The sequence below is a fragment of the Elephas maximus genome, chromosome 7 (genome assembly GCF_024166365.1).
Source record: "Elephas maximus indicus isolate mEleMax1 chromosome 7, mEleMax1 primary haplotype, whole genome shotgun sequence".
Classification (NCBI taxonomy): domain Eukaryota; kingdom Metazoa; phylum Chordata; class Mammalia; order Proboscidea; family Elephantidae; genus Elephas; species Elephas maximus.
In genome coordinates this window covers 111,043,829-111,065,624 of record NC_064825.1, presented here as the reverse complement: position 1 = coordinate 111,065,624, position 21,796 = coordinate 111,043,829, and the positions used below count along the sequence as shown (strand labels likewise).

The 21,796-nt window shown below is 35.2% G+C and overlaps 1 protein-coding gene across 1 annotated transcript; it reads left to right on the top strand.

Annotated features, from left to right (window-relative positions):
• The first annotated feature begins 18,132 nt into the window (after positions 1 to 18,132).
• LOC126079893 (olfactory receptor 5D18-like) lies at positions 18,133 to 19,074 on the top strand. The gene has a single exon (XM_049891251.1). It carries the CDS (start codon positions 18,133 to 18,135, stop codon positions 19,072 to 19,074), a length of 942 nt encoding a protein of 313 aa, XP_049747208.1.
• The last annotated feature ends 2,722 nt before the right edge of the window (positions 19,075 to 21,796 follow it).

Here is a 21,796-nt window from a genome sequence, read left to right as displayed (position 1 = left end):
CATTGCCAGGTGGAATCTATTGAATGGCAGTAGTTTTTTTTTTTTTTTAATGCATTAGTTGATAAAGTATGAATTAAATAAATTAAAGTAAATGCAAACATAAAGACAATAGAAACATTGTCTTAATAACTGAGTGCCTGATAAGATAATGGTTTTTCATTTATTTAACTTCTGTTTCTCTGGGTATTTATCTTTCACTACATATCTGACACATACAATTTATAATTATATGAGGTTAGGAAATAATTGGTATTTATCCTAAATTGAAACAGTGGTGGGTAATCAATTCCATCTTACAGAGATCTTTCACTTCACTCCTGTTATGGGGAATGATAACCTCATTTTGTGGTTGAGTGAGAGAGCCAATTTAGCTTTTACTCTGAGGAAATTGAGACTTATACAGTTGAATTAACTTGGCATCATTTAAGAATCCAGACACACTGGCAAACACCTTTTCTAGGAAATACTTTCATACATTCTCATGTTCTTTCATTCTCAAATTATGACATTCTGGGTTCTTTATGGCAGATCCCTTTGCCTGTAAATTGATCTTAATATATGAGTAGTTTTCAAAATTGTTGTCCTCATACTATTAAATTAGTTTTGGAAATGTATATATACCCCAGGAATTCAATCTGACATATGAAATATTTCATCATAAGCTTAAATATCAGAAAAAACTGTTATCTCCATTACACATCTTAATTCATTCAAGTATGTGAAAAAGATCATTTTGAGGAATCAGATTTACCTTTTTCCTTCCTCTCCTAAAGTCATATTTCAATTTAACGTTCCTCATAGATATTGGTATATTATGAATCACATTCTTATTTTTAATTTCTTATAATGCTTTCAGTGTTATTGAAAGTTTTTTTCAGAGTAAGTTTACTTTATAACAATACAATAACAATTACACTATTGAGTTGTACTTGAATTGTAAATTTAGATAAAAATATAATTAATCAAAATAAAAGAAAACGTCATTGGAAATATTTGTTTTTATCAGGAGAAGAGTTTTGGATTTTTAATTTAGATTTATTAGTGTGTCCATAGAAGAATAAAACAATGCTAGAAGTTCACAAATTCAGTATCACTTCTAATCCTATTTTTTAATAGTTGAAAATGCTGAGATTATTTGGTCATATTAAATGTAAACTGGAATAGAAACTGTTGAAAATTGTGTTGTAATAGCAATTGCACTCAACTCTTTCAGTTCCATCCCCGTTATGTGCCAATTTCTCATGTCCATCTTTCATCAAAAATTATTTTTAAAAACACATGAAACATAAGTAGATTGCCTTCCAAATTTTGTTGGAAGCTAATATTTTGGAAACAAATTTTCCTTCACAAAGATTTGTTACTCATTATGGTGAAATGAAAACATAGTCCAAATTCCCCAAGCCTTCCATCACTCTTTGCGGCTGTACACATCTAGTGGTTGAATCAATTTGACCAATCCTTGAATGTAGTCTACCCTTGAGAATTGTTTTGGCTAACAGAGGTGACAAAAGTGACATTAAGTCCAGTTCCAGGACTTTGAGAGGCTTTGATGCTTTTGCACACTCTCTCGGAACCCTGTGAAACTGCCATATGAAAAGATAAATGAATAAAGAGTCTAGAACATTGGCTAATGGGAAAAACATAGCCCAATTGCCCAGTTCTTCAATCATACCAGCTGATGTCTAGTCCATGGCCAGACCTGAGAATGAGACCCTCTTAAATCAACTGACCTGACAGCTTTTCCCATAAGGTGAGGCAAGATCAGCGAAGCATACATAAGATCAGCAAAACTGCCCAACTGAGGAATAACAAATGGTTGTTGTTTTAATAAATACAGTTTTGAGAGGGTTGTCCATGGTCAAGGGATCCCAAATACCTGATACAGCCATTCCCAGGCTATACAATTCACTGTGAGAAGCACAATTGAAGATTTGGCAAGAGTTGCCAGCCTGACCACCCAAACAAGAGACAAAGTTAGACATCTGGGTGCCATCCTGGAATTGTATCTTTCTTTTTTTTTTTTATTTAGTTTTTGATAATAGTTTATACAGCAAGTTAGGTTCCTATTTGGCAATTTCCATACAAATTTTTTAGTGACATTAGTTACATTATCATGATGTGTAGACATTCCCTTTAATTGTGTTCTGTTTTTTCCAATACCAGTACTCTAGTTTCCCTGTCCCCTTATCTTCTCATCTTTGCTTTTGAGTAATTGTTGACCTTTAGTTATCATACTGGTAGTTTCTTGGTAGAGCACTGATCTTATGGGTAATAACCTTTATTTTGTGTGCCTCTCTGCTATTTCCTTATAATGTGATGTCAAGGGGCAGTCTTGGTTATATGTTTAAAGAGTGTCTGGGGGTGACAGTCTCAGGGGGAACTTTGAACTCTCATGTTCCAATTTGCCTGGATTTTTAAATAAGAATTTGTGTTCTGCTCCACATTTTTTTCCAACTCTCTCTAGAATCATCTTTTTTGACCCTGTTCAATGTTGGTAGCTGGGCACCATCTAGTTCTTCTGGCCTCAGGGTAAATGAAGTTATAGTTCCTATAGACTTGTTTCTCCCTGAGTTTTTGGATGGCTTCTTACTTTATTGTTCCTGCAGAGTGGAAACCTGTAGTACTGCCTTAGATGGCTGCTCACAAGCTTTTAAGACCTCAGATGATACTCACTTCACTAGGATGCAGATTATGATTTTTGTAAATTGTGTTATGCCAATTTATTGAACCGTCTTATGAGACTGTTGTCCTGAGCTTTAAATCCAGAAAACCAAGTTTGGAAAGAGTTTGGTTGTGTCCATGAGGTACCTGTATTTTAGTCTTCAATGAATGTGTGTGACAGCACCTGTATTTACACGTACCTATAGATATTTCTTTCTGTTCTCATCTATGCACACATCTCTATCTACCCAAATGCCGATATGTTTATACCCACCCACATGTGCTCAATTACTCATTTTTACATTGGTTGTGCTGTGCTCACTACATCCACATTCGGTGCCACACTTCCTATCACCAAAAATAAATGTATCAAGTCTCTACAATCTAAAGTGTACATTCCTCTCACCCCACCTTCTCTTCTTCTAAAACAGCAATCATACAATATTTCTCCTTATATGTTTGAGTTATTTCAATTAGCATTATTCCCTCCATGTCCATCCATCCTGTAACATGTTTTGCAACTCATCACTGTTCTTTATGGTTACATAGTATTCCTGTGTAAGTATGTACCACAGTTTGCTTATCTGTTCATTCCTTGATGGACACTTTAATTGTTTCCATTTATTTGATACTGTGAATAAAGCAGCAATGAATATAGTTGTGCATATGTCTGTTCTTGTCTTTATTTTTAGGTCTCTAGGGTATGCATCTAGGAGTTGGATGGCTGGATCATAGGGTAGTTCTGTTTCTAGTTTTTTGAGAAAGTACCATACCATTTTCCATAGTGATTGTAGCATTTTACAGTCCTACCAGCAATGGCCAAGGGTTCCAACCTCCCCACATCCTCTCCAACAAATATTATTCTCTTTTTTTATCAGTTCCATTTTGCCCAGGGAAAGATGGTATCTAATTATAGTTATGTTTGTCATGTCTCTAAGGCCTAATGATTGCAGATATCTTTTCATATGTTTGTTGTCTGCTTGGATCACCTCTTTGGTGAAAGTTCTGTCGGTGTCCTTTGCCCTTTTTGTAATTTGGTTGTTTTTGTATCTGTTGGTGAGTTTTTGTAGTTTCCCATATATTTTATACATTGGACCCTGATCAGGTTTCTGGTTTCCAAAGATTTTTTTTTCCCTCCAGTAGGTTGTCTATTTACTCTTTATAAAGCCTTTTGAAGAGCATACATTTTTTTTAATTATTATTTTTATGAACTCCCAATCATCTATTTTGTTTTCTTGTATTAGTGCAATTGTTGTAATGTTTGTCATCCTATTATTACAAAAGGTTACGTCCCATAGTTTTCTTCCTTTGATGTCGTCCAGAAATTCTACGGTTTTAGGTTTAGCATTTAGATCTTTAATGCATTTTGAGTTAATTTTATGTATGGTGTGAGGTATGGATCCTGTTTCATTTTTCTGCAGGTGAATATCCAGTTGTGACAGCTCAATTTATTAGACTGTTTCCACCTCACTGAATGGTCTTTGACCTCTTGTTGAAAATCGGTTATCCATAGATGGCTGAGTTTAAATCTGAGTTCTTAATTCTACTTTACTGGTCTATGTGTATATTGTTGAACCAATACAAGGCTGTTTTGTTTACTGTCTGTACAGTATCTTTGGATATCAGGGAGTGTGAGCTCTCCTACTTTGTTCTTTTTCTTCACTATTGCTTTGACTATTGGCAGTTTATTTCCTTTCCATGTGAAGTTGGCTAGTAGTTATTTCATTTAAGTGAAAAATGTTGTTGGGATTTGTATCAGGATTGCATTGTATCCATCAATCATTTTAGGTAGAATTGACATTTTCATTTTATTAAGTCTTCGCAGACATAAGCATGGAATTTCTTTCAATTTTTGTAGGTCTTTAAGTTCCACTGTAATAATGTTTTATGATATCATTTTATAAGTCTTTTATGTCTTTAGTTAGGTTGGTTCCTAGGTATTTTATTGAGTTGTGGCTATTGTAAATGGTCTTGATTTATTTTTCATAGTAGTGGTTAAGTGCTACGGCTGCTAAGCAAAGGGTCGGCAGTTTGAATCTGCCAGGCGCTCCTTGGAAACTCTATGGGGCAGTTCTACTCTGTCCTATAAGGTCGCTATGAGTCGAAATCGACTCGATGGCACTGGGTACTGGGTAGTAGTCTTTGTTAGTGTAAAGGAACCCAACTGATTTTTATGTGTTGATCTTGTACCCTGTGACATTGCTAAATTCTATTAGTTCCAGCACTTTTCTTATGGAATCTTTAGGGTCTTGTATGTATAGTTCATGTCATCTGCAAATAGAGATCATTTTACTTTTTTCTTTCTAATTTGAATACATTTTATTTCTCTTTCTTTTCTTATTGCTCTGGCTAGGATTTCCAGTACAATGGTGAATCAGAGTGGTGATAATGGGATTTCTTGTCTTATTCTAAACAGAAGATTCTCAGCCTTTCTCCTTCAAGTATAAGGTTGACTTTGTTTTTGCATATATTGCATATGTCCTTAACTATGTTGAGAAATTTCCCTTCTATTCCTATTTTGGTGAAAGTTTTTACCAGGAAAGAATTGTTGAATTTTTATCAAATGGCTTTTCTGCATCAACTGATGTAACCATATGATTCTTTTCCTTTGTTTTATTTACGTGGTGGATTGCACTCATTGATTTTCTAATATTGAACCACCTTTGTAATCCTGTATGAAACCCATATTATGATGGAGTATGGCTTTTTTGTTTATTTTTTAGTCTGTTGGTTAGCATTTCTTGAAAAAAAATTGTATCTGTACATGAAGAATATTCTTCTGTAATTTTTTTTTTTTTCTTAATGTCTTTGACTGGCTTGGGTATCAGAGTTATGCTGGCTTCCTAGAAAGAGTTTGGTAGTTTTCCTTCCTCTTCTACGTTCTTTAAAAGATTAAGTAGTGTTGGGTTCTTCTCTGAATGTTTGATAGTATTCCATCTGGTCATGGGCTTTTTTTTTTTTTTTTTTAATGATATCTGTCCCTTCTTTGTAATGGGTCTGTTTAAATTTTCTCACTCTTTTTGTGTTAGTTTGGGTATGTATTTTTTTTAGGAATTTCTCTATTTTATCTATGTTTCCAAATCTTTTGGAGCACATTTTTTTCATAGTAATCAGTTATAATCTTCTTTATGTCTGTTGAATCGGTTGTAATATCATCAATTTTATTTCTTCATTTGGTTAGTTGACTCTTCTGTTTTATTTCATTTTGTCAGCCTATCTAGTGGTTTGTCTATTTTATTGATCCTTTGCACATGTCTTTAAAGAACAAGCTTCTAATATAGTTAATTCTTTCTATCGTTTTTCTATTTTGTTTATTTCTACCCTGATATTAATTCTTTCCTTTTTTTTTCTGGTAGCTTTTGACATCTTTTGTGTTTTCTTTTCTATTTGTTCAAGTTGTCAGTTTAAGTTAATTGTAGGTCTTTCTTCTTTTGCAATGTAGGTACTTATTGCTATAAATTTCCTTGAGTACCATTTTTGCTATGCCCCAAAGGTTTAGTACTTTGTGTTGTCATTTTCATTTGATTTTAGGAATTTTTTTTTGAAAAAAAATCTATTTTGTTTTGTTCTTTTTGAGAATGTACGTGGCAAAACATATATCAGTCCAACAGTTTCTATATGTATAGTTCAGATATTTTATGGATTGAATTGTTTTCCCCCAAATTGTCTACTATTTGTTTAGGACATGATTGCCAATATTGTGTGATTGTCCACCATTTTGTCATCTGACATCCTTTTTCACTGCCTTATAAATTCTACCTCAGTGATGTTAAAGAGGCAGGACTCAATCCACAACATTAGGATGTGTCTTGAGTCAGTTTCTTTTGAGATATAAACTAGAGAAGTAAGCAGAGAGACAGAAGGGTCTCAAACCACCAGTAAAGTAGTGTCAGGAACAGATCCTTTCCTTTGGGCTCAGGCTCACTATACTAAGAAGCTCTTAGACCAGTGGAAGACTGATGACAAAGACTTTCCCCCAGAGCCAACAGAAAGTAAAAGCTTCTCTTGAAGCTGACACCCTGAATTGGGACTTTTAGTGTCCTAAATTGTGAGAGAATAAATTTTTCTTTGTTAAAGCCATCCACTTGTGGTATTCCTGTTATAGCAGCACTAGATAACTAAGATAGAATTTGGTATCAAGAGTGGGGTGCTGCTCTAACAGATACTTAAAATGTGGAAGCTATTTTGCAACTGAATGGATAGAGGCTGGAAGAGTTTGAAGTGCCTAATAATAAAAGCATAGATTGTCTTGAAGAGACTGTTGGTGGGATTGTGCACATCAAAGACAATTCTGGTGAGGACTCAGAAAGAAATAAGGAGAGCTGTTACGCTGGAGATGGCTCAGAAGGCAAAAAGCAGCAACAAACCAGAAGACTGGTGCAAGACAGGTCTGCAACAGACCCAAGTAGGGAAAGAGCTGTGTGGCTTTGCACAGGAGGCTTTCTGGAGGAGTGATGTTACATTTGGCATTTATTGGTGGAGCTAGGTTTACCAATCCAGTTCCAGTGTGTGGGGCTGCCTTTCACGAGTGCCAGAGGCATGGGGCCAGATTCGCTGACCAAAGCTGAGGTGATTGGTCTGCCATGCCCAAGGGGTAGAAAAATGGTGGGGTCTGCTGGGGCCAAGGCAGCAGGTTCACCACTCAGGTGGTCTAGGAGAATGTGACTACTCAAATCTGAGGGAACAGCTCTGTCTTTTCAGTGGGCCTGGAAGGTGGAGCTAAAGGCTAGGGCCAAAGGGCTTCCACCCAGAATTCCAGAGAGTGTGACCAAGAGTTTGGAGGGCAGGGCGATTGCCTAAATGGTCTCAGAAACAGAGGATAATTTTTAAGCATTGAGAACTAATATAATGTGTTATGTTGACTTTCTTGGTAAGTGTTATCACTTTTCCTTCAAATTCTCTCATTTGTAATGGAAATGTCTAGCTTGTGCCTATTCCACCACTGTACTTTGGAAGCAGATAACATGTATATTCAATTTTACAGATGAAGAAGAATTTTGGAACTTTGGACTTGGAGTTGATTTAACACTTTTGCTATGATGTGATGGAGTGTATGTGTTTCACATGTGGCAAAAACAAGAATTTGGGGGGACCAAATGATGAAATGTCATGTATTAAATAGTACGCCCCAAAAATGTGTGTCAACTTGGCTAGGCCATGATTGCTAGTATTACGTGATGTTTCACCATTTTGTCATCTGATGTTATTTTCATATGTGTTGTAAATCCTATGTCTATGATGTTAATGAGGCAAAATAAAGGCAGTTATGTTAATGAAGTGGGACTCAGTCTGCAAGATTTGACTGTGTCTTGAGTCAATTACTTTTGAGATATAAAAGAGAGAAGTGAGCAAAGAGACAGAAGGACTTCCAACTACCAAGAATATAGTGCTCTGAGCAGAGTGCGTCCTATGGACCTGGAACCCCTGTGCTGAAAAGATTGATTACAAGGACCTTCCTCCAGAGCTGACAGGGAGCAAAAGCCTCCCCCTGAAGCTGGCACCCTGAATTCGGACTTCTAGCCTCCTAAACTGTGAGAGAATAAGTTTCTTTTGTTAAAGCCACCCTCATGTGGTATTTCTGCTATAGCAACACTAGGTAACTAAGACAGACATTGATTATGTTCTTTGAATTGTGCAACCATTGTCACTTTCCCTTTCTTTTTTGTTCCTCCCCCCTTAACATAAACACACTGCTCCCTGAGGTTCCTAGCTCATCTTTTGAGTTGCTGTTTTCACTTTGATTCCATATAGATGGTTCTTAAAAAGAGAATAATGCTCAAGGAAGACATGTTTTTACTAGTTAAGCTAAACTGTCCTTTGGTTTATAAGAAGACTTTGAGGGATAATTTGGGTTTAAGGTTTATAAACTATCTCAGGGCTATAGTTCCAGGGATTCATTCAGCCTCCATGGCTTCAGAAAGTCTGGAGTCTGTGAGATTTTAAAATTCTGTCCTGAACTTTCATCTTTTTTATCATCATTCTTCCATACAATCTTTGATCAGCATATTCAGTAACAGTAGCCAGGAACCATTGAGCTATTCCGATATCATAGAAAAGGAGGCAGTTGTTGAAGGAGTCAATTAGCCATGGATTACATTTCTTCCTTCTTTTCCTTACTCTTTCTTCCTCAATTGTTCCAGACAAATAGAGACCAATCATGACTTGGAAGGCCACGTGAAAGTTTTTTATAGCCCAGGCACTGTGCCCTGAGCCACTAGGTAGAAAGGAAGCACTAAATACCTTATTATTCCAATTAACTGAAATCTCCTTTGTAACCATGACCCTAAACCTCCAAACAATGGAATTAAATCCCATGAGGTTTTTGTTGGTACACAATCAACCTCAGCAACTACCCTCTTTTGGTTTTGTTTTTGTTTGTCTTTGTAAATATATCTATCAGGCAGCTTCTGCCAACTAAATTTTTTACAGGTGTTCAACTTATTGAGGCAATTAGAATAATTGCAATGCAACTCTACCCTTCATCAAGCGATATTTCCGTCACCATTAACACATTTTCTTCCTCCCTCCCTCCCCCAGTAAACACTAATAAACTTTGTTTTCTGTACATTTGTCTTTTCCTATCTTTTTTATATAATAGAGGTAATACAGTGGTTGTCCTTTTGTGATTGACTGAATTCACTCAGCATAATGTCTTCTTCCAGCTCCATCCATATTTCAGCATGTATCAAGACTACATTTCTCCTTCTGGCGGCGTAGTATTCCACTGTATGTATGTACCACATTTTGTTTATCCATTCCTCTTTTAATGAGCATTTAAGATCTTTCCACCTTTTGGCTACTGTGAAGAGTGATACAGTAAACACTGGTGTACGAGACTCTGCTTTCAAGTGTGTTGGGTATTTACATAGGAGTGGAATTGCTAGGTCATACGATAGTTGTATTTTCAATTTTTTGAGGAAATGCCACCCTATTTCTCACAAAGGCTGTACAATTTTACATTCTTACCAGCAATGGATAAGGATTCCAATTTCCCCACATCCTTGCCAGCACTAGTTATTTTCTTTTTTTTTTGAATAATATCTATCTTAAAAATGAAACCAAACCTGTGGCTGCTGAGTCCACTCTGACTCATAGTGACCCTATAGGATAGAGTAGAACTGCCCCATAGGGTTTCCAAACATAGGCTGGTGGATTCAAACTGCCGAACTCTAGTTGGCAGGGAAGCTGTTAACCACTTCAGGAACAGGACTCCGTTAGCCATCTTAGTGGGAATGAAACTATATCTTATTTTGGTTTTCAATTGTATCTCTCTAATGGCTAATGACATTGAGGATCTTTTCATGTGTTGTGGCTATTTGGGGAAATGTCTACTCAAGTCCTTTGTCATTTTATGATTGGGTTATTTGTGTTTTCGTTGTTGAGTTATTGAAGTTTAAAATATATTTTGGTTACTAGCTTCTTATCCAATATATGATTCCCAAAGATATTCTCCCATTTTTTTAGCTCAACTTTTCATTATTTTGGTAAAGCCTTTTGGTGAATTAATTATTATTAAGTTTTATTTTATAGTGATTTAGGTAAAAATTTGCAGCACAGATTAATTTCTCATACAAAAATTCATAGACTAATCGTTTTTGTGACATTATTCATAAACCCAGCATTGCGTCATCTCTTTTCCACTTTCCCTTTTCACCCCAGGTTCCTGGTGTCCATTCATCCAGTTTCCTGTGCCTTCCTGCCTTCGTGTCTTTGCTTTTGACAGATGTTGCCCATTTGGTTTCCATTCTTGATTGAACTAAGAAGTATGTTCCTCACATGTGTTATTGTTTGTTTTATAGGCCTGTCAAATCTTTGGCTGAAAGTTCAACTTCAGTAATAACTTCAGTTCTGAGATAGGATGGTGTCAGTGGGCCATAGAATCGGGGCTTCCTCCAGTCTCTGCCAGACCAGCAACTCTGGTTTTTTTGTGAATTTGAATTTTGTTCTACATTTTTCTCTTACAAAAAAAAAAAAAAAAAATTTTTTTTTTTTTTCTGTCAGGGACCTTCTATTGCGATCCCTGTCAGAGGGGTTGATGGCTGTAGTCAGGCACCATCTAGTTCTTCTGAGATCAGGCTGGTGGAGGCTGTGGTTCATGTGAACCGTTAGTACTTTGAACTAATATTTTCCTAGTGTCTTTGGTTTTCCTCATTTTCCTTTTTTCCAGATGGGATGAAACCCATATGTGTACCTTAGGTGGCCACTTGCAAGTTTTTAAGATAGTAGACACTACTCATCAAAGTGGAATGTAGAACATTTTCTTTATGAAATATGTTATTTCAGTTGACCTAGATATCTCCAGCCCCAAGCCCCAGTGACTTGATCCCTCAAGGTATTTGGATGTGTCTAGGAAGCGTCTACAACTTTACTTTCATCAAGATGTACTACCTTCACCTGTATTGTGTGTTTTCTTTCCTTTCACCAAAGTTAACAATTAAGTGATTTTCTCTCCCCACCCCCCAGTTCCCTCATAACCATCAAAGGTTGTTTTTTTTTCTATACGTAAACCTTTTCTTGCATTTTTATAAGAGTGACTTCATGCAATATTTGTCCTTTTTGATTGATTTATTTCACTAGCATAATTCCCTCTGGATTCATTCATGTTGCAAGATGTTTAAAAGGTTTCAAAGTTTCATCGTTGTTGTTTATCATTGCATAGTATTCCATTGTGTGTGTACATCATAATTTGTTTATCCATCCACTTGTTGATGGGAACTTAGGTTGTTTCCATCTTTTTGCTATTGTGAATAATGCTGCAATGAACACTGGTGTGTATATGTCTATTTGTGTGATGGTTCTTATCTCTCTAGGATATTTTCATAGGAGTGGGATTCCTGGACCTTATGGTGTTTCTTTTTCTAGCTATTTAAGGAGGTGCCATATTTTTTTCCAGAGTAGTTGTACCAATTTAGATTCGCACCAGCATAAGAGTTCCAATCTCCCTGTAAACTCCTCTACATTTGTTTTTTTTGTTTTTGAATTTTGCCAGTGATGTCTAGGTGAGATGATACCTCATTGTAGTTTTGATTTTCATTTCTCTAATTTCCAATAGTTGCAAACATTTCCTTATGCGTTTGTTACCTGTTTGCATGTCTTCTTTGGTGAAGTGTCTATTCATATCTTTTGCTCGTTTTGTAATGGCAGTATTCTTTTTTTGTTGTTAAGGTGTTTAGTATTCTACAGGTTTTAGAGATTAGACTTGTGTCAGAGATATCATAGCCAATTTTTTTTTTTTCCCCCACAGTCTGTAGGTTTACTTTTTGCTCTTTTGATGAGCTTAAGTGTTTAGTTTTTAGGAGCTCCCAGTTATCTAGTTTATCTCCCGGTGTTTGTTAGTTATGGTTTGTATTGTAATTATGCCGTATACTAAGCCCCCTAACATTAACACTGTTTTCTGATGCTAGGTTCTCTAGAGAAGCAAAATGAGTAAAGTGTGTACATATATATATATATATATGTAATTATGCCGTATACTAAGCCCCCTAACATTAACACTGTTTTCTGATGCTAGGTTCTCTAGAGAAGCAAAATGAGTAAAGTGTGTACATATATATATATATATATATATATATATATATATATATATATATAAAATACACACATATTTATATATATACACACACATATATATGTAAAGAGAGAGAGAGAAAGAGATTTATATAAAGGAAATGTCTTATGCAATTGTAGATGCTGTAACATCCCAAGTCCCTGGGTCAGAATAGAGGCTTCTCCTGATTCACATAGCCACAAGGGCTGATGAACCCACAATTGGCAGGTTGGAGAACACTGCTCTTGGTCACAGGCTGTGAAAAGCAGTCAATCCCAAGGTCGCAGTTAAACTGCTAGTTGAAGTCCTAAGAACTGCAGGTCAGGTGAACAGGAGACAGCTGCAGAATCCAGAGAGGCCAAAAGCCAGAACATCCACTTATGTTCGGATGCAGGCTACGCGCCCAAGTAAATTCCGTTTCAATTGATTGGCTACTCACAGCAGATCCTACCATGGGGGTGATCACATATAAATACTGCCAATCAAGGCCCAGCAAAGTTGACACACAATCTTAACCATTACAACTGTTTTTTGTTTTTTGTTTTTTTCTTCTCCTTCCATGATCTTTATCATTGTAGGTTCTATATCTAGGCCTTTGGTTCATTTTGAGTTAAATCATTGAGTATGGTGTGAATTATGGGTCCTGTTTCATGTTTTTACAGATGGACATCCAGGTTGCTCAGCACTGTTTTTTAAAAAGACTAGTTTTCCGTCTTCAACATATTTTGATCCTTTGTCAAAGATCAGCTGACCATAATTGGATAGATTTATGCCTGGGTTCTTGATTTTGTTCCATTGATCTATCTGTCTGTCACTGTACCAGTGCCAAGCTGTTTTGACTACCATGGCTGTATAGTAGGTTCTGAGATCAGGTAGTGTGAGACCTCCTATTCTGCTTGTTTTCTGCAATAATGCTTTGCTTTTCTGGGACATCATTCTTTTCCATGTAAAATGGACAAATAGTTTAGCATTTTGTTAAAGAATGCTCTTGGTATTTGGATTGGAATTGTATTATATCTGTAGATCCCTTTGGGTAGAATTGACATTTTTGCAATGTTAAGTCTACCTATTCAAGAGCATGGTATATTTTTCCATTTATGTAAGTCTTTCTTGGTTTCTTGCAGTACTGTTTTGTAGTTTTCTTTATACAGGTCTTTTATGTCCCAGGTTAGATTTATTCCTAAGTGTTTTATCTTTTTAGGGGCTATTATAAATGGTATTGTTTTCCTAATTTCCTTTTCCAACTTTTCTTTGTAGGTGGATAGGAATCCAATGGATTTTTCGATGTTGACCTTGTTTCCTGCTACACTGCTGAATTTTTCTATTAGTTCCAGTAGCTATCCTGTGGGATCTTTGGGCTTAAGTGTTTAGTTCTTAGGTGTTCCCAGTTATCTAGTTTATCTTCTGGTGTTTGTTAGTTATGGTTTGTATTGAATTTATGCCATATACAAGGGTCCCTAGCATTTCTCCTGTTTTCACGTGCTGGGTAATATTACCATCATATCAACTGTGAGTAAGGATAGTTTTCTCCCTTCCTTTCTAAGTTGGATGCCATTTATTTCTTTCTCTTACCTTATTGCTCTAGGTAGGATTTCCAGCACAATGTCAAATAGCAGTGGTGATAAAGGCGAATCATTCTTGTCTGATACCTTTGTTCCTTTGGTCCTGTTGATCCTATGAATGAGCAGATTTGAAGTTCAAATGATCAGCTTATGCTGAGAAGGAGAGAGAAAAAGGACCATTATGTACCAGTGCAAGATGATAATACAGAAGTTTAATAAACTTCTAATTCACTTAAATTCACATAAACAGAAGTGACTGGTTTAGGACAGGAACTTAGCTCTTTTGTCTCCAATTCTACAGCACTTTCATTCTATTATCTCTAAGGCTGTCAGTCTGAGAGGTCATGAATATTAATTTGCCCTTCAGAAAGGACAATCACTGGGGCCACTTCAATATTCCTGGATTATGCCTGGATATTATTTACTCAAAGGTGCATGACCAATAGTATCAGGTCTAGAAATCTCAGATTTGTTTAGTTAAGTTCACATTTATTAAGACCGAGAAGAATGTACTACAAGATTCATTTGGTAATATCAAGGAATCATATTTTAAAATTTCCATCCTAATGTTCACATGAAAGTATAAATAATCAAAGATACTCAGACAAAAAAGACTGAAAAAGATAATAAAGCAAATTAGAGTAGGAAGACTAATCCTGCCAAATATTAAAAAAAAATTATAAAGTATCTATTAATAAAATAGTGTCATATTGTGGCAAACAGATTTTCAAGAGCCATATGGGCATCTTTCCTTAGCCATACAAGTAAAGAATAAAATTGGATCTCTTTCTTACTCCACGCATGAAATTAGGTTCTGAAAACAAAGTTTAAAATTTAGATAACATGACTATACAGACACTTTGTACCAAAAACAAAGAAATGTAAATTAGAATCACAAATGAAAAAAATGTGGAAAACATTACCACTTATGCCACATAGTGTAGAGGAGAAAATGACAGTCAGTCCTGTAGTAAAATGGACAGAACATATGATTAAAGAGTCTTCACTGAGGAAATACAAATAGCTCCAAAAGATATGAAGAGTTGTTCAATCTGAGTCAAAATGCTAGAAGCACGTGTGAAAACTGCTCTTATATACCATTTCTCACCTATCAGAAAGGTAATTAGTATCTAATCAATTAATATTTAATAATTATACTCCTATAGTTACATATACGTTCAGTATGAATTGGAATTGACTCAAAGGCAATTTTTTTTTTTTTAATAGTCACATATACTTGATAATTATTGGATTTTTGGGGAGTGTTCAGAAGGCTGGGGAATATGACTTTAAAATATAAATTGCTTCTTATAAAATGTTCCTAACGACAATGTAATTTTTCTCCAGGTTTTCCAACACAGTTGAGAAAGGTAGTTAATTTTAATTGCTTATTTTTTGTCCTCTAGAGAATGGGGCAACATATAGTCTCTAGGGTTTATGTCCCAAGGCTGTGGGTAGAAAATGTAATGTTGCATATACTTCTCTCCCATTCAGGTTTTCCAGAGGCAGGAGAGGCCTTCTCTTTGCCATTAGCAGGTTTGTTAAAAATTCTAAAGACATAACGTTATTAATGTCAATGTAGGATATCTAGGAAACAATATGAAGGTGGAAACACAACCTTTAGAAGTAGAATACTTGAGGAATATTGAGCCAAAACAAAAGGTACATATCTGAACATGCAAGGAAGAGGATATGCACTCTTTATGCCAAGCTTTGCATACAGGACCTGGCTAATTAAACAAAACAAAACAAAAAAACTAATCTATTGCTGTTGAGTTGAATCTAACTCACAAAGCTCCTCAATAATAGTGCTGTGGATTAGAGGTATCTGGGGTAGGAGAATAGAGGAGCCGTGAGAGGTTTGGGAATGTGTATTTCCTCCCTCTTGTAAATTTCAGAGCAGTTGTCAAGGTAGAATAGACAAGTATTTAAACCGAATGAAATAAATTTAATAGAATCTTTTGGGAAAATAATCTATTATCTATCTATCTATCTATCTATCTATCTATCTATCTATCTATCTATCTATCTATCTATCTATCTATCTATCATCTATCTATCTATCTATCTATCATCTATCTATCTATCTATCTATCATCTATCTATCATCTATCTATATCTATCTATTATCTATCATCTATCTATCATCAATCATCTATCTATCATCTATCTATCATCAATCATCTATCATCTATCTATCTATCTATCTATCTATCATCTATCTATCTATCTATCTAATCTATCATCTGTCATCTATCTATCTATCTATCTATCATCTGTCTATCTATCTATCTATCTATCTATCTATCTATCTATCTATCTATCTATCTATCTATCTATCTATCTATCTATCTATCTATCTATCTATCCATCTAGCTATTATCTCTCTAAACTTGCACCTTTAATGATCATAAAGCATAAAGGAGGGAAAGCATGTGTTCCCTGACATCAAAAGAACAATAAAATGGGAGGAAACTATAGGGAAGGAGATTTTAGCTACCCTATTCCTGAACTAAAACCAAACCAAAAACCAAACCCAGGGCCGACGAGTCGATTCTGACTCATAGCGACCTTATAGGACAGAGTAGAACTGCCCCATAGAGTTTCCAAGGAGCACCTGGATTTATTCCTGGACTAAATGAGAGCATAAATTTATCATCAATTTAATATAAACATTTGGGAAAGAAAATAGTCTTTACATTAAAGACATGTATTTGATTAAAATAAAAATACACATGACAAATAAATGAAATATGTTGTTTAAAAATGTGAATTAGAATGACTAATTTTGTGATGGGTTACCTTTTGATGTTGTCTTCAACACTCAGGATTATATAGGAACAGGATGGGGCCATTGAGGAACTCAGTATAGCACATGACCTGATATCTTTATTTCTGGACCATCTGAAAATGATTTGTTGGGTTTCAGAATCAGAGATGAACTTACCACAAATCATAGACGGAGAAAGAGTTTCCCAGTATGTTGGGACCTGAGAGGTGCTCGTCACCAATTCAAGAAAAACAAGGATTGTGTGTGTGTGTGTGTGTGTGTGTGTGTGTGTGCATGCTACTGTTTTCTCATAAAATGCCCTAATTGTGCCCTACCACTCCATGTTTTTAATTCTTATAATATGTAATACAGGGACAGAATGAGTATCCTAGGTATACTGAAGAAAGAGAAGTGAATGAGAGAGCCTTGGGAATGGGAATTTCTAACTCAAAGAGTCTTTAGTTATTCCTGTGTGAAAACATCTCTAAATCCCATTCTCCTGTGTTTCATCTGGATGCTGCTCTCTACTATATTTCTGTGGCACATAACAATGTTCTGGAATATTTCCCATAGTTTTAGAGTCTCTAGTTTGCTCAAAATTTAAGGGGGTGATCATTAACAAAGGAAATACATTAGTATAAAAGAGGGACCATTGTATGGAGTGGAGAAATGGACACATGGCTGTGGGTTATAGACTGGATTTTATCTGCATGTCATTGAAAAAGTCAAGGATTCTTCTGACTTCTGTTATGCCATCTTTAGAATATGAATGTATACCAGATTATATTAACCATCTGCTCTAGTCTTTTAATTTCTCAAGCCATGAAGGAGAATTAGAATTTAGAACTCCCAGATTTGAAAAATGAAAAAAATGTTGTCGACAAGTCAACTTGGAATCACGATGACCCCGAGAGTGTAAGATTAGAACTGTGCTCCACAAATTTTTCAATGTCTGATTTTTCAGAATTATATCACCGGTCCTTTTCCCAAGGTGCCTCTGGAAAGGAGGCCTTCCAATTTTGGTTTGTTGCCAAGGGCATTAACCAATGGCACCACACAAGCTGTTAAAAAGTAATAAAAACTTATTTTGATATCAGATTTACTGTGTCAGAAAGAAAGACAAAGATCAACATACTATGCAGAAGTAACACAAATGGGAATTGTCAAGGCTGTCCATTCTTTATGTCCATACTGTTACATGTTATGAGCCAATTAACTGATATAATTCAGATTTTTCAGATTTTTGTTATTGACTGTGTGGCTGACATAATCTAGCATCAGGCCAGGCTTGTCTTCTATGAACTGGTAAAATTCAAGGAGAATTGAAAGTGTTATGTAAGAATTTGACATAAAATTACCAAACAGTCCCTAAATTCCTTGAGAAAATTTTAAAAATAAATGCTTATTATGTTTTAAAATTTGAGAAATTTACCATATTTTATTCAATAAAAATATAGAGAGATTCTGAAAGAAATATCTTTTCCAGTCTTGGCAAGGGGTGCTTGACCAAGCATCCTATACCCTCACTCTGTTTAATATATATATTTTTTTGATTTCTAGGACTGACTTTCAGATTTCGACAAACAGAAGCCATGTTATTGTCAGACAGAAATAAAAGCGTGGCCACATTCACCCTTTTGGGCTTCTCAGATTGCCCAGAACTGATGGTTCCCCTCTTCTTGGTATTTCTGGCCATCTACAGTGTCACTGTTGTAGGGAATCTTGGGATGATTGTAATCATCAGAATTAACGCCATACTGCACACCCCCATGTACTTTTTCCTCAGCCATCTCTCATTTGTGGATTTCTGCTATTCTTCCATCGTTGCTCCCAAAATGCTGGGGAACCTAGTTGTAGAAGACAGAACCATTTCATTTTTAGGATGTGTAGTGCAATTCTTTCTCTTTTGTACCTTTGTGGTGACTGAATCCTTTCTATTAGCTGTAATGGCCTATGATCGATTTGTGGCCATTTGCAACCCTCTGCTCTACACAGTTGCCATGTCCCAGAGCCGCTGTGCTATGCTGGTGGTGGGATCATATGCATGGGGAATAGCATGTTCCTTGGTTCTGACATGCTCTGCTTTGAAATTATCTTTTCATGGTTTCAACACAATCAATCACTTCTTCTGTGAGTTCTCCTCACTTCTGTCTCTTTCTTGCTCTGAAACTTCTCTTAGTCAGTTGTTGCTTTTCATCTTTGCCACTTTTAATGAGGTGAGTACATTACTCATCATTCTCACATCTTATGTGTCCATCGTTGTCACCATCTTGAAAATGCGTTCAGCCAGTGGTCGTCGTAAGGCGTTCTCTACCTGTGCCTCTCATCTGACTGCCATCACTATCTTCCATGGCACCATCCTGTTCCTCTACTGTGTGCCCAACACCAAAAACTCCAGAAGTACCATCAAAGTAGCCTCTGTATTTTACACAGTGGTGATCCCCATGTTGAATCCGTTGATCTACAGTTTGAGGAATAAGGATGTCAAGAATATAGTCATCAAGATAATGGACACCAAAGTCTTTTCTCATTGAGCATACTATTTTAATAGAATTTGTCCCTAACTTTTAAGTAAACTGTGTATAAAAGACTGTCTTTAAACATACTTTTAAATATTATTGATAATATTGCACAATAGTAAGGATGTGGTTTGGTTCAAAGAAACCAAACTTGGTTTTGTCTGTTAATTGAAAGAAAAAAGCGGCAATCTCTCTCATCTTTAGTTTTAAATCTCTAAAACTGTGATACCATGAGCTAGCTCATAATCTGATAATCAAGACCAAAAGATAATTTAGATATCTTTTGGGGAACTTTTCATAATCTGAGAAAACATTAACTCCACCCCTCTTTCTTATAAGATTCCTGGAGTATAGTAGGTTCTCAACAAACACGTGTTTATTGCTTACACGTATACACAAATGAAAGTAAAAATAAGACATAAGCCTTGCCTTCAAGGAATGTATAATCTAGTGGGGTGGTGGAGCATAAAGAAAGTGCTTTTGCATAAGCCCAACTATAATATTTATCCTAGAAGGCTTGGGGGAAGAAAAAATTCAAATCAATTTAGGGACATTAGACATATGTCTTCATAAAAGAGGTGTTATCTGAAATTGGCCTGGATAATGGGCAGTATTTTAGGAGACATATTTCAATGAAGAAGCCTTTTTATTCAGGAGAGACTAGAATGAGCAAACTCAAGGAAATGAGAATGTAATATTGAGTTCACCAATTTTGGTTTTGTGAATATTGCATAATGTGTGTGTGAGTGTGTGTGTGTGTGGTATCTTACATACATGAATGCAAAGTTGAATAATTCTGGTCTATAACCAGAACTTGTTTTCAAAAGAGCTCCAACGTGACTGAATAATAATTTTGATAGGCTGTACCAGAGGCTTAGAAATGGATCTCAGAAAATAATTATATGCAAAAAATAGGGACAATGTATACCTGCCCTATCTGTGTGTTGTGATATTATTTTGCCCACTCAACCATCACAAATGTTATATGTACTTTATTAATTTATTTTTATCTATATATTTTTTGAAATATGAGCATAATTACTGAATCCTTCTCAACAGTACTCCAATCCACCATAAAGAATTCAAATTAATTATCTGGATTTGCCAAACATGTTGCACAGTAATTGCCACACAATTTTACTCTAAAAAAAATAAAAGACAGGCTGTCATTTGCATTTAGACATTTGCAATTCAGTCAATTCAAAATGTTAGATCTATCTCATTTTAACAACTCAATTTTGCTTTATTAACTTTTATGTCCTTCTCTTTACTCAATACATCTAGATTAAATTCCAAATAAAACACTAATATAGTGGGAGTCATTAGTTTGTCAGGTGTTTTAGTGAGGGAGAAAAAAATAATTTGCAGGACAATTTTATATAGCTCAAGAAATTATTTGGAAGAGTCAAGTGCCTTTAAACTTATGATCATTATTCTAATTTTTAATTTTCAGTTTATAGTTCAGTTCTATAGTGCCACTGGATGGCAATAGATTTCTTATGCGTTAGTTGAGAAGGTATTAATTAAACAGTCATTGTACATGCAAATATAAAGACTGTAGAAACATCGTCTTATGTATTGAATATCTGCTGAGATAATGGTTTTTCATTTGTTTAACTTTTCTTTCTTTGGGTATTTACTAATTTATCTTTCATTACATATCTGACACTCATATAATTCCTAATTTATTTTGATGTTAGGGAATAATCAATATTAACCTTAAATTGAATCAATGATATGTAATCAGTCCCCTTTTACAGAGAACTTTCACTTCTTTCTGTGTTGGGGAATGATAACCACATTTTGTGGTTGAAGTGACACAGCCAACTTAGCTTTTACTCTGATGAAACTGAGACTCATATAGTTGAATTAACTTGGCTGCAATTGTAAAAGCAACTGTTGACAGAATTACAGCAATCATTTAAGAATCCAGCTGCACCAGCAAACACCTTTTCTAGTAAATACTTTCATACAATCTCATGTTCTTTCATTTTCAAATTGTGACATTCCAGGTTCATTATGGTCGATCCATTTGCCTGTAAGTTGGACATAATTTGTGAGTTTTCAAATTTTTTTGTCCACATACTATTAAATTAGTTTTGTAAATGTATATACACCCTGGGAATTCAATCTGACATATAGAATATTTCATCATATGCATAAATATCAGAAAAAATGTAATCTCCATTACACATCATAATTCATTCAAACTGTATGAACCAGATCATTTTGAGCAATCAGATTTATGTTTTTCTTTCTTCTCCTAAACTCATATTTCAATTTAACTTTCCCCATAGATCCTAGTGATTAAGAGCTACAGAAGTTTGGCAGTTTAAATCCAGCAGGGGTTCCTTGGAAATCCTGTGGGGCAGTTCCACTCTGTCCTATAGGATTGCTATGAGTCAGAATCGACTTGATGGCAACGGGTTTGTTTAGGTATTTTAAAATGCTTTTAGTGTTATTGAAAGTTCTTTTTAAATTGTTTATTTTATAACAATACAATAATAACTACACTATTAAAGCTGTATTTGCATTGCAAATTTAGATAAAAATACAATCAAGCTTAAAAAATATTATTGGAAATATTTTTGTCAGAAGAATAGTTTTGGATTTTTAATTTAGATGTATTAATATTTTAATGGAAGAACAAAACTTAATGTTAGAAGGCAGTACTTTCAGCATCAATTCTATTTCTATGTTTTAATAGCTGAAAATGTTGTGATAAATTGGTCATATT